Here is a 20,723-nt window from a genome sequence, read left to right as displayed (position 1 = left end):
AGCAGTCATAGTGATCTTGATCTAACCACGATAAGCAGGTTAGAAAAGATTAGGACGATATGATATCTTAACATAGAATTTTGAAATTATGCATTCATTCATACAATATGTTTTCATTTTGTACATGCATGATATAGAGAAACTATGGAAAATCCTATTGACAAATGAAAAGCATGAAAGCGAAACAAAAAGAAGTTATGATGAATCCCGAAATTACTATTATACAACTAAAAACCAAATACTATGACTATCTCATTCAATCTGACAGATCCGTCAAATCTGAATCATCATCTTCCTTCTTGGATTTACTCTTCTTACTCTTCTTCTTACCAGCAACAGCACGTCTGGCTTTTGTCTATCGTCACGGAACAACCGGAATCTGAGTCAACTGACTATATTTAGACTGAGAAACTGAAGAGGAGATAACTCACCTTGGCTCCCCTTCTTCCACCTCTTCCTAAGACATCTTCACCCTCTTCATCCATATCTTCGTCTTCATCTTGCTCACTTCCACTTCCACTTTCATCTCCGTCTTCATCTGACTCATCCTCGTCCTCTGAATCCTGATCCTCATCTTCACTCTCTTCGATCCTTCTTCGCTTCTTTGGCGTTTTCTTAGTCCTCGTTGAAGATGATTTACGTTTATTCGAATTTCCATTCCCATTACTAGGCGAGGTGTTGGTATTTTCGACCTTTCGCTGTGTAATTCATCGAACACCACTATAATTAGCATCCCTTGCTTCAACTTTTCAGACCAAAAAGTGGTCGACATTTTCAACATCAAAGGAGATTCCAACAACACTCACAACAGGTTGTGAAACAGGGTTAATATTCCTCCTACCCAAGCCTCTCGCCCAATTCCTAACTTCCTCACTCAAATATTGTGTCCTTTGTACTTTTTGTTTATCTTCGAGGTTCTCAGCATGATGGAAGATATCTTTTGGCCATTTCAAATGTCCAGGATAAATCGGTATGGACCAAGCGTGTTTATCGGCTCGGTTCTTGATGATCACTTGAGCCAGTTCCGCCAAAGTCCATAAAGGCTGTGTTGCAGAAAGTCAGAAATCAATTGCCATTCTGATTGACACATATGTTGTTGATGACTTACTTTACTGTTGTCACCTACACGATCTCTGATACCCTTCAGTCCCTGAGCGATAGCATACAGTAATCCGATATTATCTCGATTAGCAACGCAGTCGAGGTACAATTCGATAAAGCTATTAGCCATCAATCAAATCAGTTTGAGTGGAGACGCGGTCGGGCTTGAGACAACTGACCTCGCCATATCTTTCAAGTTCTGCTGGTCTGATATACCTTCCTCCCCACCTTCTTCAGGATCTGTCCAATGTAGATCAGGATGATGAGCTAGGAAATGTAATAATCTCGCTAAAGGCATTTCGATCCTTTCTACCTTGTCGACTGAATGTGCATCAGATTAATATCAGCTTCGCACGCTTGCCAAGCTCATCTGACCTTGAAGTCAAAGGCTTTAGCCAGGTGGATGATACTTACAAGTGGGGAAGTTGGTGCAAGCCACCACAATTTTCTGCATGATCCCACGACCCTATCAACCATGTGCATGATCAGCTGCCATTCGTCGCTCCTTCGTGGGTCAGTCATTTGGTTTATTGGAAAGACTCTCACAGCTACTACATTTTCCGTTTCAGGATCCATAGCAATCATGACAGGAGTGATATTCCATCTGGGCGACAATCGTTGAGTAGGTAACACCTTGTTGAGTTTTTTCAGATACAGGTGTCGAACCATATAACAAGCGTCCTATTACTCAATGAATCAGCTTTTCATCTGTCTGAAGACAATAACATCATAGCTCACTTGAATTACACCGACGACAACGTCAAATTGAGTTTGTCGGGCCATAGCTCGATCATATACTCTGGCATTGGCCAGTTTGAGTAAACATGTACTGGCTTGTAAACGGAGATGACATCTTGCAAATCCACTGAAAGAGTCACAAACAAATAAACAATAAGCTGCCCGAGAAGAAGAAAATTGGAACAGCTAAAATGCTTACCCTTCTTTAGTATTCTCATTGATCATACCCTCATTATCCAAAATTGAGATCAATAACGACAATACAGGCTTGAGGATTTTCTCAGCTTCTTCATCTCGGGCAAAAGCGAGACACCTGTGAGTGAGGAACTTCAATCCTAGTATCTTGGCTCGGTCGAGTGGTTCCAGTTCTTCGATCTCGACCCATTCATCGCCACTCTCGATCTATAGCACATGTTGCATTGAGTCAGCAGCCGTAGCTTGGTATCAGTCTGAATGCGGACTCACATCAGCAGATGGGGAAGGAGCCAATATGACTTCGTTCATTATGAAAGTCATAATCTCAACACTCTTTGATTGTATCGCTTGAGGTTTAGACAAAGCGAGCTCGGTCAAAGCACGAAGATGAGTGAGAAGCTGCTCTGTACCACTAGTCTTGTTGAATCCTTTTACTATACTCTGTCGATCAAAAGGCAAATCAGCTCAAAGATCAACCATTAAAAATCGACCGATGACCACTCACAGCAACAAGCTTCTCACAAGCTTGAGGTTCTTTGCTTCTCGCCAGGAAACGAGCAGCAAACTTGGCTTGTCTCTGTGTTCCTTCAAGAGCAACAGTGGTGGCTCGTTCAACCGGTCGACTGGGCACAACCACTTGTCAGTTTCTCTTCCATGAAGCCATTGCGGCATTAAAAACTCACTGTTCAGCAGGAGCGACTTCCGGGTAGATTTTACAAACCGCTGATAAAGCTTGCAAAGCCAGTTCCACCAATTTATCATTCTTCTTATCCATCATTGCTACCGTCAATTGTCCAGTATAATTCTTAAACATTGGCGCTCCTTCTTTAGCTATGATAGCTAATATCTTGGCAGCGGCAGTGGAAGACGCTTCGGATTCGGGTTTGGAGATTCGGCGGATAAGGGGTGGAATCGAAGATTGATTGATGATGTTCCAGGTCGATATGTCAACGAGGGAAGTGATCGTTTGTAGAAGGTCATCATGGGCTTGATGTACCTTTCGAAGCAACTCGTTCTGTCACAATCGATGTTAGCTTTTGATCAATAAGATGAAAAGGGCATCAGTACATACTCTAGCTTTAATGATAGAAGACAGATTCGACTGAACATCCACACAGGTCTTGTACAGCTTGAATAACCTTGCTTCGTTTGAGGCTGCAAACGCATGCAAATCCCTCTTCGCTTTATCAACATCACCAAAGTATGATCCTGATAACGAACAATCAGTTCGATGTTATACCGTATGAAGTCAAATCCACTCACGAGCCATAGCATCAATGATGAAATTCAATCTTGCTTTAGCGTCTTGACCACCATCGGCAATCACACCACCCTGTACGTCGGAAGTCAGCTCTATCACAAGACACATGTTTTATGGTCGCCAGCTCACGTTGTAGTCTTCACACGCTTGCACAAAAGCTTTGAAGGGCAAATTCCCTTGAGCAAATTCCGGAAGACCAGTGATGATTTTCAGACCCAGAAGAGCGTCATCGTTCAACCTTGAAGTGACGAAGATCAATCGGTCTACCCAAGCTTGTTCGTCATTTGCATCGGTAGGCAGAGGGAGAATGGAGTTTTTGAAGATAGAAGCGAGCTGCCATCTAAGCAGGGTACTAATTGTCAGCTGAAAGTTCGTAGTGGGGAGAAGACAGACTTGCCGTGATTCCAGCGTTCCTCCTCGTCGAGTACTGCCCAAAATAGCTTCAGGAATCCAAGCAAACTGCTTGATAGCATCCGCGTTATTGGATTCGCTACCGAGCAATGTGAGTACATATGCTGATGCTGTCAATCAGGTAAACTTACATTTCTGAGTATGCCAGGTTCCATAGCTTGGCCAGAGCATTGGCTGCTTCTGTTCGCACCGATGACTAAAAAAGCTCATATGTCAGTCGAGACACAGTTTTGTCTGACGGCAAGAATTGTACGCACCTTTTTGTCACTCATCCTTCCATTTATGGCTTGCAGTGTCGCGGAGGTAATATGATGTAGAGCCGTCTCGTAATCTAACGCTCCGATGATTTTACATACCCCAGCTCTGACTCTTTCATCTGAATCTTCAACTCGTTCAATCAGATTACCTATATCACTCCACAAGTCAGCTTGATCTTGTGGCACCACATTTCGCGACAATGCTGACTCACCTTGCAGCTCTAGCCTGACTTCAGGATGGTTGACCAAAACCTCCTTAGTAGCTTCCACCCAAGCTAATCTGACAGGTAACGCTTTATCCACTTTCCTACCTAACCATGCTCTCCAAGCTGATGGGTACTTTCTAGCCGGATCTTCAGCTCCAGGACGTTGAGCGAAGATCGCTCCTAAGGTTTTGACAGACAATTGACGTAATTTGTCTTCATCTCGGACTTTCAGGTTGTCCTCGAGTAGAGGAACGACGTTTAGGAGGAGATCAGGACAGAACTTATATATCGTAAGAAGAAGTTCATGGGATTCGGTGATGATCTTCATATCATTATTGGAGGGATCACGTCCATGTGATGCTTGAATCTCGGAAAAATGCTATATGTACTGTTATCAGCTACGTGCGTTTGCACTCATTCGTCAGCTGATCACATACTGCGTAAATCGGTCGCTTGAGTCTGTCGGCCACTTGATTACAGACATCTACTGTAAGCTGAAATGAAAGGACTTCGGGTCTCTATATGATATCAATACGATCAGCTACGAACAGCTATGAATTGGATATACCTTAGCTCACAGATGCGTAGTTCTCGAACTGACTGATCAGGCAATCCATGACACCTTGAGGTATCTGGTGTGCTTCTTCGATGAGCGATACAAGGATATCTCGAAGATGTCGAATGAGGGTTTTGTTCATATCGGGTCTACATAATCAGGTGTCAGTCCAATATCAAGTCCACATTCGTTGATTCTCCATCCACTTTTACTCTCCGCCCATCTTCCTCCTGCTCATTCAAAGATGTGCCTTTGTGATTTCAGCGTTAAATAACTTACCTGATTATATTCAGAAACCCCGTAAAGAACCCCTCCGTTAAAGTATCCGATTCCGGTACATCGCAAATCAACGCTATACTCTTGATTGTTGCCAGACTCTCGATCAAATGATAGTATTCCGTATAATACGGTATATCAGTCACTCTCTGCGTCTGAGTCTGAGTTTGCTGAGAAGGTTGATTATCTAGTATGTTCGATTTGTTCCTGTTGATTTGAAGTGGTTGGGTGGAGTTGGTAGATAGCTTGAGGTTGGTAGTGATTTGGACGAGGAAGAAGGCGAATATGTCCTGTGTAAAAATAATATTGTGTTAGTCAGAAAGCACACATCAGGATGATGTTTGGAGTGTATCGAGCTTGAAGCGCTACGGGGATGATATCGAGAAAAGGTAGGGCCTCAAGGAAGGGGAAGGAACACTATTGAAAGGCCTTCTGAAGTCAGGTAGATATTTCACTTACCCTCAATTGAGATTCGGAATAAGGAGCATCAGGAGCGTAAAGCCTCAACAAATCTGCCAAGCAGCATGCCGCATATGCCTTGACTCCTCGACTGTGAACAGTCAAGATCAATTGGTCAGCTTGTAGTTGGAAAGAGGAAAGGAAAAAGGGACCAGCTCACTCTTTATGATGCAAGATCGTATCTTTGATCAGAGGTTTCCTCACAGAATCTAATGATCGGACATCTACTCCATCTTGTTCGAGGGCTGATAATTTCTGATGTAATGTCTATATCATACAAATATATAATATCTGTCAGTAAGAGTATTATTATTTACAGATGAGTTTCGGCAAAAGATTTCTTCCTTCTCATTCAACTACCGTAATCTCTTCTTCAACATCATCTTTTTCAAGTGGTCTACAAGATTCTTCCATTCGACAAGAAGAGAGGGATATGAATCTATGAGGGTTCAGTTCAACCAAACCCACCTTGATCCTCTTCAACAACGCATCTGTAGTATCCCTCTTGCCAGATTGGATCAGCTGTTCCTTGAAATCCAATTTCACCAGTGGTCTCTCCGTTTCTGATGCTCTGGGCATTGTTGGTGAGCGTTTCTATACCTCTCTCGGAGGGGCTCGGTTCTGAGGAAGCCGAGTAGATGTAAGGGTATGATAGAGAATGGGGGAAGGACAATGTCGTTGAGGAAGATGAGTGTATGAGTGATAGTGATCGGTTCAAAGTTCAAGTTGACATCACCTTTTCATCATGTTCCTTTACGACGCGTCTCACTCTCACACATAATTCTCATCTTCCCGCCCTCTTTCGACGTGCAGGTCACGTGACATGTAATGTAACCAGAAACGCGTAACGTATCAAAAGCAGAAGATGATATAAGCTGAGCATCCACCGATGTCTTTTCCTGGCCCATACATCTTCCCATTTTCTTATCCAGCAGTATACTCTTACATCCATAATCTATACCATATCTACTTGGAATCACCCAGGAATCGTAACGGCTAGATCAAATCACGAAGAGGAACAAACCGAAAACCATGTTACTAGCCTTATCACCTTTTTCCTCATATGCAATGACCACCCCTCGATCATCATCACCTTTAAACCCCAATCCCAACGTCAGATCCTCATCACCATTATCATCACCTACGCCCGGTTCATCCAGCTCAAGGTACCAGTCGTTCTCGCTTCCTTCTCCATCGTCATACAAAACATCACCTAATGGTGCTGCCCAGCTAAGATCGACGAGATATGTACGACCGTCCAAAAGACCTTCTCTACCATCTTCTTCGATAACTCCCACGGGATCAGACCTGTTCTCTGAGGGGACGACGCCGATGGAAGGTCTAATGTGGAGAGAGAAGTTCAGTCGGCGCGTGGAAGCTAGAGAAAAGAGAAAGGCAGATAGGAATAACGAATTGAATAAACGGAGGGGGTTGAGTGAGAGTGCATGGAGGGAGATGAGTGTAGAAGAGGAGGAAGAGCAGGATAGGATAGCTCAAGAGGATGATGAAGAGGTGAGCTAGACTTTCAGTTAAATCTGTATGGGATCATATGGAATACAGCTCATATCAGTATTTCTTACTCCTCATCACTTGAAATACGAAAAATAGATATTCCGTCGTCTAGTAATTCTTCAACGCAAGAAGTCGCAACACGCTTCCCTCTTATCTCACGAGATAGAAACTGGCGGATCTGATCCACTCACACCTGAATTCTGGGAAGATGAATTAGAGGAATTGCAGAAGGAAGAAAGGGAATTGATGAATAGGTTGGATAATCATGTTCATGAACAGAACAACCAGATTCAAACTCAGCTACAACCCCATGTTCAAGACCAAGATCAACCTCGCAATCAAGAAGAAGAAGAAGATTTGGAAGAATGGCAGATCCAAGCTGCTTTAGCTGAACAGGAAGAATTGGAATTGGAGGAAATGAATTTCGCAGATCAGGTCGAACAGGCTTATTACGCTCGACAATCTCAAACACATCAACCCCTAGAAAATAACATTGATCCGCTTAGAATGGACGTCGATATGGACATGGATAGGGATTCGCAGGTGGATTGGGATGCTTTTGATTCAATGGATATTGAATGAATCCATTTCTTTGTATAATGGTTCATCATCACTATTCTTGTTATATATTCGATTTTGATCTCTATCATTGCTAAAGCTCGATGCTGTTCGTATTTTACGGTTGTACTTGTGTATATAGTCCATGACATTTTGCATGCTAGCTATTTCGTATTTGTGCTTTCTTCTTGTTGTTTTGTATATAATTGTCATTTTGGAGAAAGAGAATTTCAGAAATTCAAACATGCATATATGGTAAAAAAAGGGTTCTGAATCCTTCTCCTCGAGCTTCATTACTTTATTCCTTTTCAACACACGTAATTATGCTAATCACCTACTTTAACACTTCTTACACTTCGCGGCTATCTCTTTCCTTCCGATTTTGACGTCATCTTGCGAGGTGATCAAGTACCGAATCGACTCTGTTCTTAGTAGACCTAATGAAAGGAGGGTTTCACGAGTCAGCTCGTGAGCGGGACTCTTGCTATGCTAAAAGCAACTGACCTTCTTCTTCTCGTCAACTGAGAATCCTCCTGGACCGATATTGACAAGTAAGAGGAGACCACCGACGATTGCTAATACATTGTGTAAGCTGTTATTCACCACATGAGCTAAATGGAAAGCTTACAGAGAGTTTGGAAGCTATTCGAGATGGACCAAACAACAATTAATCAGCTTGTGCGGTTTCATGGCCGATAGGAGCTGATGGGATATTGACTTACAAATCATATTTGAGGAAATCCCTTTGAGGATGAGCGGAATGTACGGACCACCAATTATTGATGAATACGTTAAAGACCGATAACAATACGACGAGGAAGGTAGCACTCCATTTAGCTTTGAAGCCTACAGCTACCATTATGCACGCTCCCAATCCTACGATCGATACGATGACTCGAGCGAAAGACCATGATCCTTGGAAGATGAATCCGATGAATAGGAAGATCAACAGGATTCGACCAGCAAGTTGGAAGCTATATGAGGAAAAAAGAATTGTCAACAACAAATCAGTATACATATACGGAACTTCAACTTCCGACTCAGAGGGTACGAAATCAAAAGAAGAACGTAAACTCACTACTTCCTTCGATCAGTCTCACTTATACTAGGTAAACCAGCGAACAACTTTTTCTTATTTTGTAATGAATCGGATAAGACCATGAGCAGACCACCGATGACAGATAAGTTTCGGAGGAAGAATGAAAGGTCGAAGAGAAGTCCGTAACCGAGACCTATCATCAAGAAAAAAAGAATCAAAACACAGCTTGTAATTAGCCTTGCACTATCTCAAAAGCTGAGTCATGAAAATGAAGTAGACTAACCTTGAGCGACGACAACACCGAGTAAACAGAATACAGAGTAATCAGGGTACTTCTTGCCGATCACACCGAATGAACCTGCCAACATTGCCTAGGAAGTACAAGGCAATTTGTCAGCTTTTCGTCTCTGTTTGAGATCGACAGCTGATCGTACTCACAAAGACGTTTATAAGGAGGAAGAGATGAGATAAACCCCAGGGGAAGTGTCTATGTCTATTTTGAATGGTCATATCAGCTTGGCACATGGTTGCTCGAATACCCTTTTCTGTACAGCTGACTTCCACTCACTTTTGGAGGTACCAAAGTTGGTCAGACCATTGAGTCATGATCCTAAGAGCGTCTGCATAGTGAATCAATGAAATAAGCTGTTAAGTCATTGCAAATCTAACGTTTGATGAGCTTACCTTCGAGGAAGGTTACGACGATCAAGAATCTAGCCATGGCAGGTACGTAAGGTCTGATTGGCTATACCATGGTCAAATCCAAATCAGTAATCCATCCATATTTCATTGGTCTTCTTCCAGTGCTGAACTATAAAGGGATAAACGTCGCTCACCTGGGTATAAGCCTCAATCATATCCTCGACCTTGCTAGTGTACGCTTGAACCTTACCCAGCAGATCATCGTTCCCTCCTGCACCGTACGAAGCTGAATTGGATGGTCTGGAGATTGGGTCAGGCGTATAACCACCTCCTTGCATACCCATCATGGGCTGTTGCCTTTGAGCGTTGGGGTTGAGGTGGATTCGTTGCGACATGGTTGACTGCAAGTAGCAAGAGGATCAGCCAAGTAATACTGATAGATGAGAGGATGATAACTCACCTTGGTCTACTACTGTGATCCGTTGATCAGTATGGGTAAATGAAAGCCAATCAAGTAGAATGAAGAGGGTATGAGTGAGAGTGGAGAGGTTGAACGTAGAGTAAATGTCGCGTTGGCAGTTTGAATGGGTGGATGATCGTCATCAACCGAGCAGTCAGCCTGATAACTCACTAAGAAGGTGATTTTCAGGGTAACCCCACTTTCATAGGTGGTGCATCATCCGGTAATGGCAATACCAATCATCAAGCCTATAATGATCACTATCACTAAGGTACAGACAGCAAGCTGAACAATACAATATGCATGCATAGTAGATCTACAACATCCCACCCGCTCTTCTCCTCCTTCCTCCCCAGTTCCCACTGATGACCTCCTCTTCCTCCTTCCTCTTCTTCCCTCCTCGCCCCTTTATACTCTCCAATCCCATCGCATACCTCCTCTCCCTCTCATCTTCATCAATCTCCCCCGAGATCTCACCGCTCGTGAATCCAGGTGGATTCACATTATATGCTGGGCCACCGAACCTACGTCGGCATATCGATGATCCATGTTCTAGATATTCTGCTCGGGTGATCGGGTAGGTGGATAGGTATATCTCGGAGGTGGTGAGGGTCGTAGCTGCTACGTATGGTGGAGAGGCGGGACTGCGATATTGAAAAAGATAGCGAAATATTAGTACTCGTATCGTGAAGCATGATGATTGAACTCGATAATTACTCAAACGCTTCATATATTCCTATCTCATAATTGACAGGACATAGCGCTTGGAGGTCCATCTCTCTGCTCGACCAAATCAATCAGCTATCCGAGGCTTTGCCAGCGACCAAAAGACGATGAAGGCTTACAATCTCTCTCCCAACGCTTCTATGTTCCCTAAGCCACCAAAGATACCAATATGTGCCCAATACATCCCTCTGAGTTCTTCGGGCATCATCGATATGACATATGCGATAGTTTCAGGTAGCCCCGATTGCTTCAGGCCTATATACATGGATATCTGTCAGTTGCTGCCATTCACAAAGACACAGATACATACCGATATCAGAAGGGTTGAATAACAATTCCGGTCCAGCGAACCTTTCATTTCCCATGACCAGTATCTGTTCTTCGTCTTCTTCTAATTTCCTACTATATCCATTGACTTGTTTATCTTCGTTCTCAGTCAGAGGATTGGCATTTGGTCCAGACCGTATGTATCCCGTACGGGAAGTCGACCGGGATGAGAAATCGGGTAAGACGTATTCTTGTACTATTGGATTTTTCTTAGGATTTTTTCTAAAGAATTGCAAATCGTTAGCACTGCTCGAGGGGGATAAGAAGAAAAAGGCCAAATAGTCTTATAAGAGGAAAGAGTGTCACTCACTTGCACAACTCCAGATCCTTCTTCCAATCCATACTAACATACCCACACTGCTCCCTCACATCATTCACTACATGTGTCTGATCAATCATATTCCACTGTCTAAACGATATGAGGTGCTTTAAGTGATTCGTCAGAAGTTTACCTCCTACGTCGATCCTACAGCCATCCCACTCATTCAGCTTTTACTTCTACCCATTGATGAGGACTGTATTATATCAAGTCAAGGGACATAGACATACCTCTTGACGTGTTTCCAGACTATCTGACCATCTCTTAGCGGTATCACATGAGTGAAAGAATATCCCACGTCCACCACGATCATACATTCAGGTGGGATACCCGTCTCATCTTCGAACAGTCCTCCATACGGTATCAGCGCAGCAGCTATACTTTCCAATGATCAGCTCAGCTCATTTGTGATTTTGTGTCCTTGCCAATCTTCGAAATGAAGCTGACTTACGAGTACATCTGAAATAACTCTGGAATTCCCATTCCTCAAATACCATCTGATCGTATGTCTCTGCTATATTCGGTAGGTTGAAGTACGGTTCAGTTACTAGTAGACTAGATTCTGGAGGATTTATCTGAGTGTTTATATCACATCAGCTGAGCTGCGCTGCAGTCATCTAACAAAGGAGAATCAACTAAAGGCTAGTCAAGAAACGTACATTCAAGCCTTGGGGAGAAAATATCCTATCCCAAATGATTTTCTCCGCATCCCAGTTTACCAACATCCCCTATGGCACTTAGTCAGTTTCGAATATCATTTAATAGAAGAGCGGTATCAAGCTCACCCGTTCGAAAGGTCTTCTATAGACTATGCCAGACAGATCACGGCAATTATCTATTTCATCACTGACGTAGACTTTCTTCTCGGTTCTTGAACGGGCAATCGAGTTCGGGAATATCCTGATTAGAACAAAGTTCAGAAAATCAGTATTTTTATAGGTTGTATGACATTGAGAAGGGTCTTCTGTTGATAGACAACAAGCTCATCGAAAAGGAGTATGAACAATGATTGGGAGAAGTATTAGAGGAATTTACCTAAGTTCCCAATCCACACCACTAATACCAGCTTTTATATTATACGCCCCATTATCTAGTAGCACTATCGGTGGGGTCGTCATCTTTGATGCTATATGTTCTGCATACTTTGGTAAGTTGATTGTAGCGTTGGTAGTATGATGTTGTTGACAGAAAGAGCCAAAGTATTCTTGTCCAAGCAAGTGAACATCAACAAATCTCCTCGAGCGGAAGCAGTTTCCGTCGGAACTACGAAGTGGAAATGCACTGGTCCCTCTCACATCGGCACTCTGTGCATTAAATGGTTATCAATAATCCAAATGATCTACCAAGTCATATACACTGATATTAGACCTAAACAGTCTATCTACTAATACATATAGTACAACAGCTCTCATCCATAGCCTACACATCCTATGAATTCATAGCAGCTTGATCTATATAGGTCCACAATCTATCCAACAAAACGAATTATTCCCTCCACCCGACCCACCACTACCTCTCCTCCTATTGAAAAATCCATTGGGGAACTTCCTATCCCACATTTTACCCAATTCATAAACCACATATCCCATAGCAGGCAACAAACCCATAAACATGAAGTTTGCTGAAATCAGTACGATCATCCCACTTGAGCCCTCCATATTGGTGGTATTTTGAGATTGAATTAGGTAATTTGCAATTTCCTGGAAATACAGTAAACAAACGATAAACGTGGTGGTGATCATACAGATTGATATCCACTTGAGGATCGATCTTGAACCTTTAGCTGCGGTCTTCTTCGAATGAAGCAAGGTATACCATGAGATAGATAAGTTGAGGAGTAATAACAAAAAGATGAAATTGGTTATACCGAATACCTGACCGTTACTCAATCCACTTGCAAATTCGCTTAATGAGGTGATAGTGGAAACTACATCTGCTGAATTTGAGAATGTAGTTGATGTTGATCCAGTGGCAGAGAGGTAGGCGAGACTCATAGTTTGTCTAAATACTAGAATCGTACCAATCAATTGACAGATGAATATAGTTGATCTAACCATTGTCCATAGACTGAATCGCTTGATGATTGACCTAAATCCGCCTAGTCGTCTGTCCACCAGAATGACTTTTACGGATGATCCAATGGCATTCTTGATTTTACGCCATAACCGTGATTTTGTACTTTCCTTATCATGGGGATTAGAAGCTTTTTCAAGTGTTGAGTAAATCAGATATGCCAAGAGGGGTATACAAAGGATATTCCATAAACTGATGAAAACGAAGAACGAGGTAGATTCCACTCCGTTGGTGGAGAAGAGGTTGGAAAACCAATTTTGTGTTAGTTGAAGATCCAATCCCAAATCGTCGACTGTACCAGCTCGTTTAGTCAATCCACCGGATCCACTGGATCCACTGGATGGGGCGGAAGTGGCAGCCGTAAGTGATCCGGATGAAATTGCCAATAGGGAAAATAGTTGTCTGGTGATTTCGACGTATAGGATAAATCCAATCGCGGAAAACGAGGACCAGATGGGTGCATTCTTGAGGATACCCCACCCAGATAGGAAATGAATTTTGGGATTCCAAGATATACGGGAAGTATTGTAATCTCTCATATGAGCATCATCGTCGTCATCGTCATCTCTACGAGTGGACAATTTCGACTTATTCTGTCGCTTCTCAATGGATTCTTGTTGTCTCCGAGCCATCTTCTCATCTTCCTTTCGACGACTCTCTTCAGCTTTAGCTTTGTCCTGCTCCATATCCCTTTTGGCTTCACGAGTCTCTTCATTATTTTGATGGGTTTTGCTATCTTGGTTTCTGATACCATCTTCCTCGTCTGAATCATCGGAATCTGTATGTGCACCGGTCTTCCTGCCATTGTGGCGGAAACTTCCATTGGGCTCTTCTGGTCCTTGCTCTGAACCTCCCACCTCTGGTCTCCGGGTCCTGACGTTGCTTTGGTCCTCTTCATCTGAGTCAGTAGCGTCGTTTTGAAAAGATCCATTACCTTTCTGGTCCCTCCTAAATGGTTCATCCGGCTTGGTGTTCTGGTTGTCTGAGTCAATCTTGGCATTTTCCTTGTCGAGCTTCTGAGGTTTCACTTTGGTGGGGACTTCGTCAACATAACCTTGATCTGCTCTTTTATCATCTGCTTGCCTCCTTCTGCTGCTTCTTTCCCTATCATCTTGCACAAGCGTCTTGGTTTCATCTTCCTCATCTGACATTCGTCTTTGTGGCGCTTCTCGGTCTTTTGAAGAGGATTCAATTTCATCTGAATCCATTCTATCTCCTCGATCTCTCTTAGCATCTCGTCTTGACCTGTTTCCTAAGGAGATCTCCTCGGTAGCATCATTCTCCCTATCGCTCGAAGTGTTTCTTCCCCTTCTAGATGCATGACCGAACTCCATCTTGTTTCCATCCTTGGTCTTCGTCTCACCTCTTGCTTCTTCCTGCTTCCTTCGTCCGACTCTACGATGCTCGTCTCTTCTCTTCGATCTCGTGGTAGAGTTTTCCTCTTCTTCAGATACATCATAATCATCCACTATCTGTCTATTCTGCTTGGCTCTTTCTTCCCTCATCTTGGCTCTTTCCCCTATGATCTCTCGAGAATTGGGTGAAAGAGGGCTTATAGCAGGTGAACTTCTGCCACGATCAAATTTGGGTTTTCGATCCGCCTTTTCGTCAGACTCTTCATCGTCATCTGCATCAGACTGGTAGAAATCATCTGGGACATGTTTCCGCCTTTCAGCCTTTTCTCGCTTTTTCGCCTCTTTGAGATCTCTTCGACCGCGATGGCCCATGATCCTCATATCGGATCTCGTATCCTTCATACCTATATTATCTTGACGTTCCATACTGTCCTCTCGCAATTCAGGCTTAGTCGGTTTAGTTCCCTTCCGTTTTGGCGGGATATTCAGCGGTTTAGTCACATTCGGTTCATCGTCAGAGAAAACTTCTTCGATTCTACCATCACCTCTTGGTTCATGATCAGGGACAAAAGCATGATGGACTTGTAAAGGATGTTGATTCTCTTTCATCAATGTTTCATGGAACTCTTCAATCGGATCTTTACCTTCCAAAGGCCATCTGTTCGTTTCATATGCCGTTTCAGCAGGTACATGGGGTTTCTTATCCTTCCCTAATCTCTCTTCAGATCTGTATTTTACAGGTTTGACATCTTCTGTGTGTTCGAATAAATCCTTGTCTTCGGCATCTTTATTGCCAATTGAGATCTTCGTGGGAACAGGTTTCTCAGGAAGCTCAAGTTCAGCCTTTTTACCTTCATCAGAAACATATCCAGAATCTCGTCTGCCGTTCCGTCGTTTTTCATCCACAACAATCTCCTTGATGATCGGTCTAGGCCTTTCTTTTTCAGACTGTACGATAGGTCTAGTCTCAGCTTTGACAGGTGCATCTTCGTAAGGATCATCTTCGTATAAACTGAAATCCTGTTTGTTGTCATTGGTCGGTCGAAGGTTGTCTTCCACTCTTTCAGTGAGATATTCAGGTTTGTCGGAAAGAGCCAAAGGAGCTTTCTTTCTTCTTACTTTTTGAGCAGTATGTGCCCCATCTGGAGCACCTATATCAGCATCTTCATCAGGGATCGGCCCCGGTCTTGTAGAAGCTAGTTGCATCCCAGGCTGATCTTCATCTTCCTCATCATCATCTCGATAAGCTTTATGGCCTGGAGCGGGTTTTGCGGTTCTGGGCTGTACTCTTTCTGTGTCGTCATGGGTTTCTCGAGGCATGTGGCGAGAAGGTAACTTACCTGTTCTCTCGTATTCTTGTACTTGCTCATCAGTAAGATCTGTTAGATCGAGGAATCCTCGTGTAGTATCAACATCATCCATACTTCTCTCTCGTCTTCTTTGTTTTTCTTCTCTAGCATCATGTTGAGAGTAAACCTGCTGCCTAACAGGTGATTCTTCTTTCCTTGCTTGTTGTCGACGATGTAGAGGTTCTCCAGCTTTCATTAACTGGTTCCGAGAAGTCGTTCCCCGAGCCTCATGATCTTGAGGGACAGACTCCGATTGAGGATCTTTTTGCATCTTATTTTCATACTTCTTTACTACACCTTGCACCACATCAGTTAACAGATCTTCTTCGGCTCGTCTGGGATTATCAGATATCATTCGATCTTTTCTCTTCATCCATCTCCTCATTGACTTTTCACGAACATGCACTCTATCCACCGGATCTACAGAATTGTGAGAGTTAATTTCCCTGGCGATGATCTGTTCCCAGATTTCATATCTCTGCTCTCGCTTGGCACGAGCCAAAACCTCTGCTCTTCGTTTGGATTTCTCACCATCTTGGGTATCCAATCCTCTGACTGGAGAAGGCTGGGATTCATCCGGACTTCCTTTCCTTCTGTGTTGAGTCTGTACCTCCTCTGAGTGATCTGCCCTAGCAGCATTCCTGGTAGTTTCAGAAGGAGCTTCCAAGGCCATTGGCTTAGGTCGCCGCCTCTCTCTGGGTTGCATATCCTCCTCGACCTCCTTGACCTCGAGTTCGGTCCTTCTAGCATGAGAAGGTGGAGTGCTCGCCAGTTCATCATGTTGTCTTACTCGTGTACCGTGTCTTATAGTGGGGGATTCTTCCCTTTCAACATTAACTTGGGGTTTTCCATCGTGTTCAGATCGAGAGGCATTGTCATCTTCGGTGGTGCTTCTTCTCCTTGCATGTCTCGACCCCTGAAGTAGGCTCTCATTTTCTAAAACAGTCTCGTCTGTTCGAGAGTGATGGTCTGATCCACCTGACAAGAGTGATTGCCAGTTATGATGTATGGCGATAGGCCAGCTCAACTTACCAGGTCTCGACTCCTCGCGGGCATCAGATACATTCTCTGTCGTCAGGGGCTTCCTTGCCCTGATAGGCTCTGCGGGTAGCTCAAACACCTCCTGACCCGATCTAGCATTTTCATGAGCCGTTCCGCTAGTCTCATCGACCGCTCTTTCCCGTTCATCCGCCGATTCATCATCCTGGCTAACTCGTCTTCTTTCTCGTCTCTCGAATTGTTTACGATTCCGCTCGTTTGGACCTTGTGGCTTAACGGGTACTTGTACTGGTATTTTTACGACAATATCAGTGCTTGCTACTCACGTTCGTCAATGGGCCTCAAAAGCCAAAACTTACGTCGAGGACTTTCAGCTTTCCCAGTTCTTTCACTATGACCAAGAACGATCTCCTCGTTTTGCTTAAACGCCTCTTCAGTGATGATCCCTTCTCCAGCATTCTCTGAGGATGTGACAACTCTCCTTTGGCCCGGTCCCTCAATTTTTCTCTCTTCGAGCTCATCTTGAAGATGTTGTGCTTTGGTCTGTAGACCAGGTCTAGTCACTTCTCCATGATGGTTACCAATATCGTTAAATCGCCCATCTCTCTTCTTCCTACCCAATGCATCTTCATCCTCCTCTTCACTCACTCTCGATCCATCTTGACCAAGCTTTCTGCCCCTAGTCGAGAAATTATCTCTCTCATGTTCGACATCCATCTTCTGTAATCTCAATTTAGCCAATTCTTCCCTCTCTGCTCTACCTAATGATGGATTCTCTCTAGCAATCTCATCTTCTAAAACAGATTGGTCGACCTTTCTTCTCTGAGCCATGATCGGATCGGCATGAATAGCTTGTTGTACTTGCGATCGGGATTGTTGGTATTCTCTTCCAAGATTCTGCAGAGGAATAGTATCCCCATCTTGGTAAATAGGTTGTCGCACTTGTCGTCTGAGTCTACCTTGTCCACCTTGTTGGATCCTATCCATCTCATAATCTTCTTCATAATCATCGATCCCTCCTCCAACTGCATTACCAGCTTTAGCTTTGGATCTCTTTCGATAGAATTCCTGATTCGGATCATCATGTGGGATCTTCCTCAATCTCGGTCTACCAGTCTTATCAGTATATCTCTCATAGAGCATCTCATCCTCATCTTCATCATCCACATCAACACTACCACGCCCATTTCTGACTTTGTCCCGTTTCGCCTTGGCTTTACGTCTACTGGCACGTACATCCTCTTCATCAGAATAATACCCCTCTTTTCTTTCCTTCCTCTTTGATCTTACTCTATCATCTTCTTCATCCGAACTGACCAAGGCTCTCTTCTTCTTCTTTTTCTTTATTCGCTTACCATCCTCATCAACAGTTATATACTCATCTTCACTCTCTTCACCTTTCAGATTCCTCCTTAACTTTTCTCTCTTCTTCTTCTTTCTGGCCTTCTCCTTCTCGTACAGCTCCTCCCCTTCACTGGCACTATCTCTTATCGACACCTTGGTACGTCTCTTTCTAGGTGAAGATACTTTTTCAGTTTCAGAAGATGATAAATCAGTAACCAAGATCTCTTCATTCCTGACTTTACCAGTTTTTCTATCGAACACTTTAACTCTTTGTTTCTTCATCTTCTTCACTCTATCTCTATTACTAGCTCTTTCAGGTGAGATAGGGATCTTTTCTCGTTCTTTCTTGATCTTAGCTTTGGCCCTCTCATGATCATCAAGAGCATTGTCGATCTCCTGTTGTCTCCGTTTGGCTTTCTTGGCTTCTTCAGCCAAAGGAGTAGGTAAGTCAACAGTTCTAGGTGAAACATATCGTCCTTTCACTTCGTCCCATGTTTTACCATTTCTCTCTTTCGCTCGTCGTTTAGTTTTTTCTTCTTTGATCTTCTCCTAAGTAAGCGATACCAAGTGAATAAGTTAGCGAAAACCAGATGGTAATTTTCAATTATCACTTACAGGTGAATCAGCTTTGAGAGGAGATAGAGTTTTGACCTTCTCGCCATCCTCAGCAATACGTATAGGATTTAGATCCTAACGAGTATGGGGGAATCATCATCAGTACTGGGTAGACAGTACGGTTCAAGGTGAATTGCAATAACTCACAATAGGACTCATCCCCCTCATATTCTTACCAGCTCTAATCGGACTGACCAACCCCTCACCACTTTCATTCCTCGCCAAATTCCCAAACATCGTGGGATTATACCTATCATCCCCACCCGGACCAAGACTCTCCCCTAATCCCGGTACACCAAGCAACTCGCTCAACCTTCTAGGTCTCAAATCCACTCCTTTTTTCTGTCGACCTTGGAGGATATCCTGTAAATCATCTGTATCATGATGTAGGTCTTTAGCTGAGAAATGTGATTTTGCAGGTTTGGCCGAAGAGTAAGTAAAGGGATCAATCTCCATTTCAGAAGGCATGAATGCCGTCCTAACTTCTACAGGCGTAAGTGGCGAAATCATTTCTGACTCAAGAGAGGATGAAAGTGGTGAAGAAGAAGATACCAAAGAAGGTACAGGGATATCAACATATGGTTTATAATTTGGGATTGCAATTGGAGTTTTAGGTTGACGAAGAATAGGTTGATTCTCCAATTGGTTCATAAACCCATAAGGAGTTCTAGAGGTTCCCAAAACAAATGGTGAAAAAGGTGGTTTAGGTCCTGCGGTAGATTGTTCGATAGGTATAGAAGCTGTTTGAGGATATCTCATCATTCCTCCTGATGGTGTACCACCACCTCCTCCATCTCCAGGATACCATCCACCCCCACCACCCCTTCCGCCGCCTGTGTTTGGTGTAGGTGTGAAATCACCATGATACCTTACAGTATAAGGTTGATCATCCGATGTAGATCTTACATTGAGTGTGAAGTCGGGTGTTAGTTTGAAACTGCTATTTAGATAATTGGGCGTAATGGCTGTACCACCTCCCGGTCCACCAGATTCGGACCCTCCTCCTCCTGGTCCATCGCCATGATCATCGGAATCCGAATCGGATTGTTTGGAAGGATCGAACTTGGTTGAAGCAGGGGTTTCAGGCGGTTTATTCGATTCTCGTTCATCTTGTTTCCTACGTTTCTCTTCATCCCTCTTCCTGTTTTTGTCGTCTCTGTCTTTCTCTCTATCTCTTCTCTCCCTATCTCGATCTTTCTTTGCATCTTCATCTCTAGACCTCTTTTTATCTTTCTTCCCATCATCTCTATCCTTGTCTTTTTCATTGGCCGATTTCTTATTCCGCTTATATGCCCAGGTAAATAAAGAAAATGCAATGATCGCTCCGAGGACACCTACGATGGTCAGTGCCTCTCGTGCGGCAGCGTCGGGATGGGCCATTTTGCTGAGATAGGTGAGGAAAAGGCTGACCGGAGCCTCAATCGTAATTTCGTAAGGTTTCTAGTTGTTCTATCCGTCTGTCGGTCTATATGTATTCAGTAGTAAAGAATGTATGATAAGTTGGCGTATCCAATATCTCCGTATAACGTATCAGTCCATATGATAAAGTAAGAAAGATGGCTATTTTGTTCACAGTGTATGGTTGTGATCTACGTACGGGTCGCTGTTGGTGTATCGTAGATAGCCAGTAATCCATCAGTCACACTTGGGGAAGATCACCAAAGGATCTCCTTACCGAGGAAACGCCAAAGGTAAGTGATGATCAAAGGATACCTTTTAGACTTACGACAACATTGCCGATGATATCGATTCAGTTAATCAGAAACACTGTTCACTCTTTTGACCACCGTGGTATCGATGGCGATCAATCATCCCTTTCTTGCCAAGCATAGTGTTTTGGCTTTACGGTGATCGTTCTTGACCCACAGTATTGAATTATTGGACAGAGGCTCCATGAGTCAAGAGCATCAGTCATTATCAAGTTCAGTCAGTAGATGGCAAATAA

The 20,723-nt window shown here is 43.5% G+C and overlaps 5 protein-coding genes across 5 annotated transcripts; 1 reads left to right on the top strand and 4 right to left on the bottom strand.

Annotated features, from left to right (window-relative positions):
- Nucleotides 1-256: 256 nt before the first annotated feature.
- On the bottom strand, nt 257-6,039 carry V865_005744 (uncharacterized protein; the record flags this gene model as incomplete). The annotated part of the gene is made up of 26 exons (XM_066229513.1): nt 257-355; nt 432-698; nt 807-1,043; nt 1,109-1,220; nt 1,281-1,422; nt 1,516-1,567; nt 1,648-1,782; nt 1,840-1,966; nt 2,039-2,241; nt 2,305-2,475; nt 2,540-2,657; nt 2,718-3,049; nt 3,107-3,243; nt 3,298-3,367; nt 3,425-3,635; nt 3,693-3,785; nt 3,838-3,902; nt 3,964-4,112; nt 4,176-4,548; nt 4,607-4,687; nt 4,748-4,874; nt 5,005-5,171; nt 5,271-5,291; nt 5,461-5,551; nt 5,621-5,727; nt 5,929-6,039. 26 exons carry the CDS (start codon nt 6,037-6,039, stop codon nt 257-259), a joined length of 3,798 nt encoding a protein of 1,265 aa, XP_066085610.1.
- A 453-nt stretch (nt 6,040-6,492) lies between these two features.
- V865_005743 (uncharacterized protein) lies at nt 6,493-7,554 on the top strand (the record flags this gene model as incomplete). Its single annotated transcript, XM_066229512.1, has 2 exons — nt 6,493-6,972; nt 7,069-7,554. The coding sequence occupies 2 exons, from the start codon at nt 6,493-6,495 to the stop codon at nt 7,552-7,554; spliced, it is 966 nt and encodes a 321-aa protein (XP_066085609.1).
- A 465-nt stretch (nt 7,555-8,019) lies between these two features.
- On the bottom strand, nt 8,020-9,606 carry V865_005742 (uncharacterized protein; the record flags this gene model as incomplete). Its single annotated transcript, XM_066229511.1, has 9 exons — nt 8,020-8,105; nt 8,159-8,172; nt 8,253-8,504; nt 8,609-8,762; nt 8,853-8,940; nt 9,008-9,062; nt 9,138-9,189; nt 9,254-9,314; nt 9,406-9,606. 9 exons carry the CDS (start codon nt 9,604-9,606, stop codon nt 8,020-8,022), a joined length of 963 nt encoding a protein of 320 aa, XP_066085608.1.
- A 381-nt stretch (nt 9,607-9,987) lies between these two features.
- V865_005741 (actin-like protein ARP6) lies at nt 9,988-12,161 on the bottom strand (the record flags this gene model as incomplete). The annotated part of the gene is made up of 10 exons (XM_066229510.1): nt 9,988-10,315; nt 10,389-10,451; nt 10,517-10,652; nt 10,708-10,946; nt 11,035-11,190; nt 11,274-11,418; nt 11,495-11,618; nt 11,703-11,771; nt 11,829-11,943; nt 12,079-12,161. The coding sequence occupies 10 exons, from the start codon at nt 12,159-12,161 to the stop codon at nt 9,988-9,990; spliced, it is 1,458 nt and encodes a 485-aa protein (XP_066085607.1).
- A 333-nt stretch (nt 12,162-12,494) lies between these two features.
- V865_005740 (uncharacterized protein) lies at nt 12,495-20,158 on the bottom strand (the record flags this gene model as incomplete). Its single annotated transcript, XM_066229509.1, has 4 exons — nt 12,495-17,107; nt 17,179-18,712; nt 18,779-18,853; nt 18,926-20,158. The coding sequence occupies 4 exons, from the start codon at nt 20,156-20,158 to the stop codon at nt 12,495-12,497; spliced, it is 7,455 nt and encodes a 2,484-aa protein (XP_066085606.1).
- Between the last annotated feature and the right edge of the window lie 565 nt (nt 20,159-20,723).

This window comes from Kwoniella europaea, chromosome 1, assembly GCF_036810445.1.
Source record: "Kwoniella europaea PYCC6329 chromosome 1, complete sequence".
NCBI classification, from domain to species: domain Eukaryota; kingdom Fungi; phylum Basidiomycota; class Tremellomycetes; order Tremellales; family Cryptococcaceae; genus Kwoniella; species Kwoniella europaea.
The sequence above is the reverse complement of the archived record's forward strand: the minus strand, read 5'-3'. Positions and strand labels throughout refer to the sequence as shown.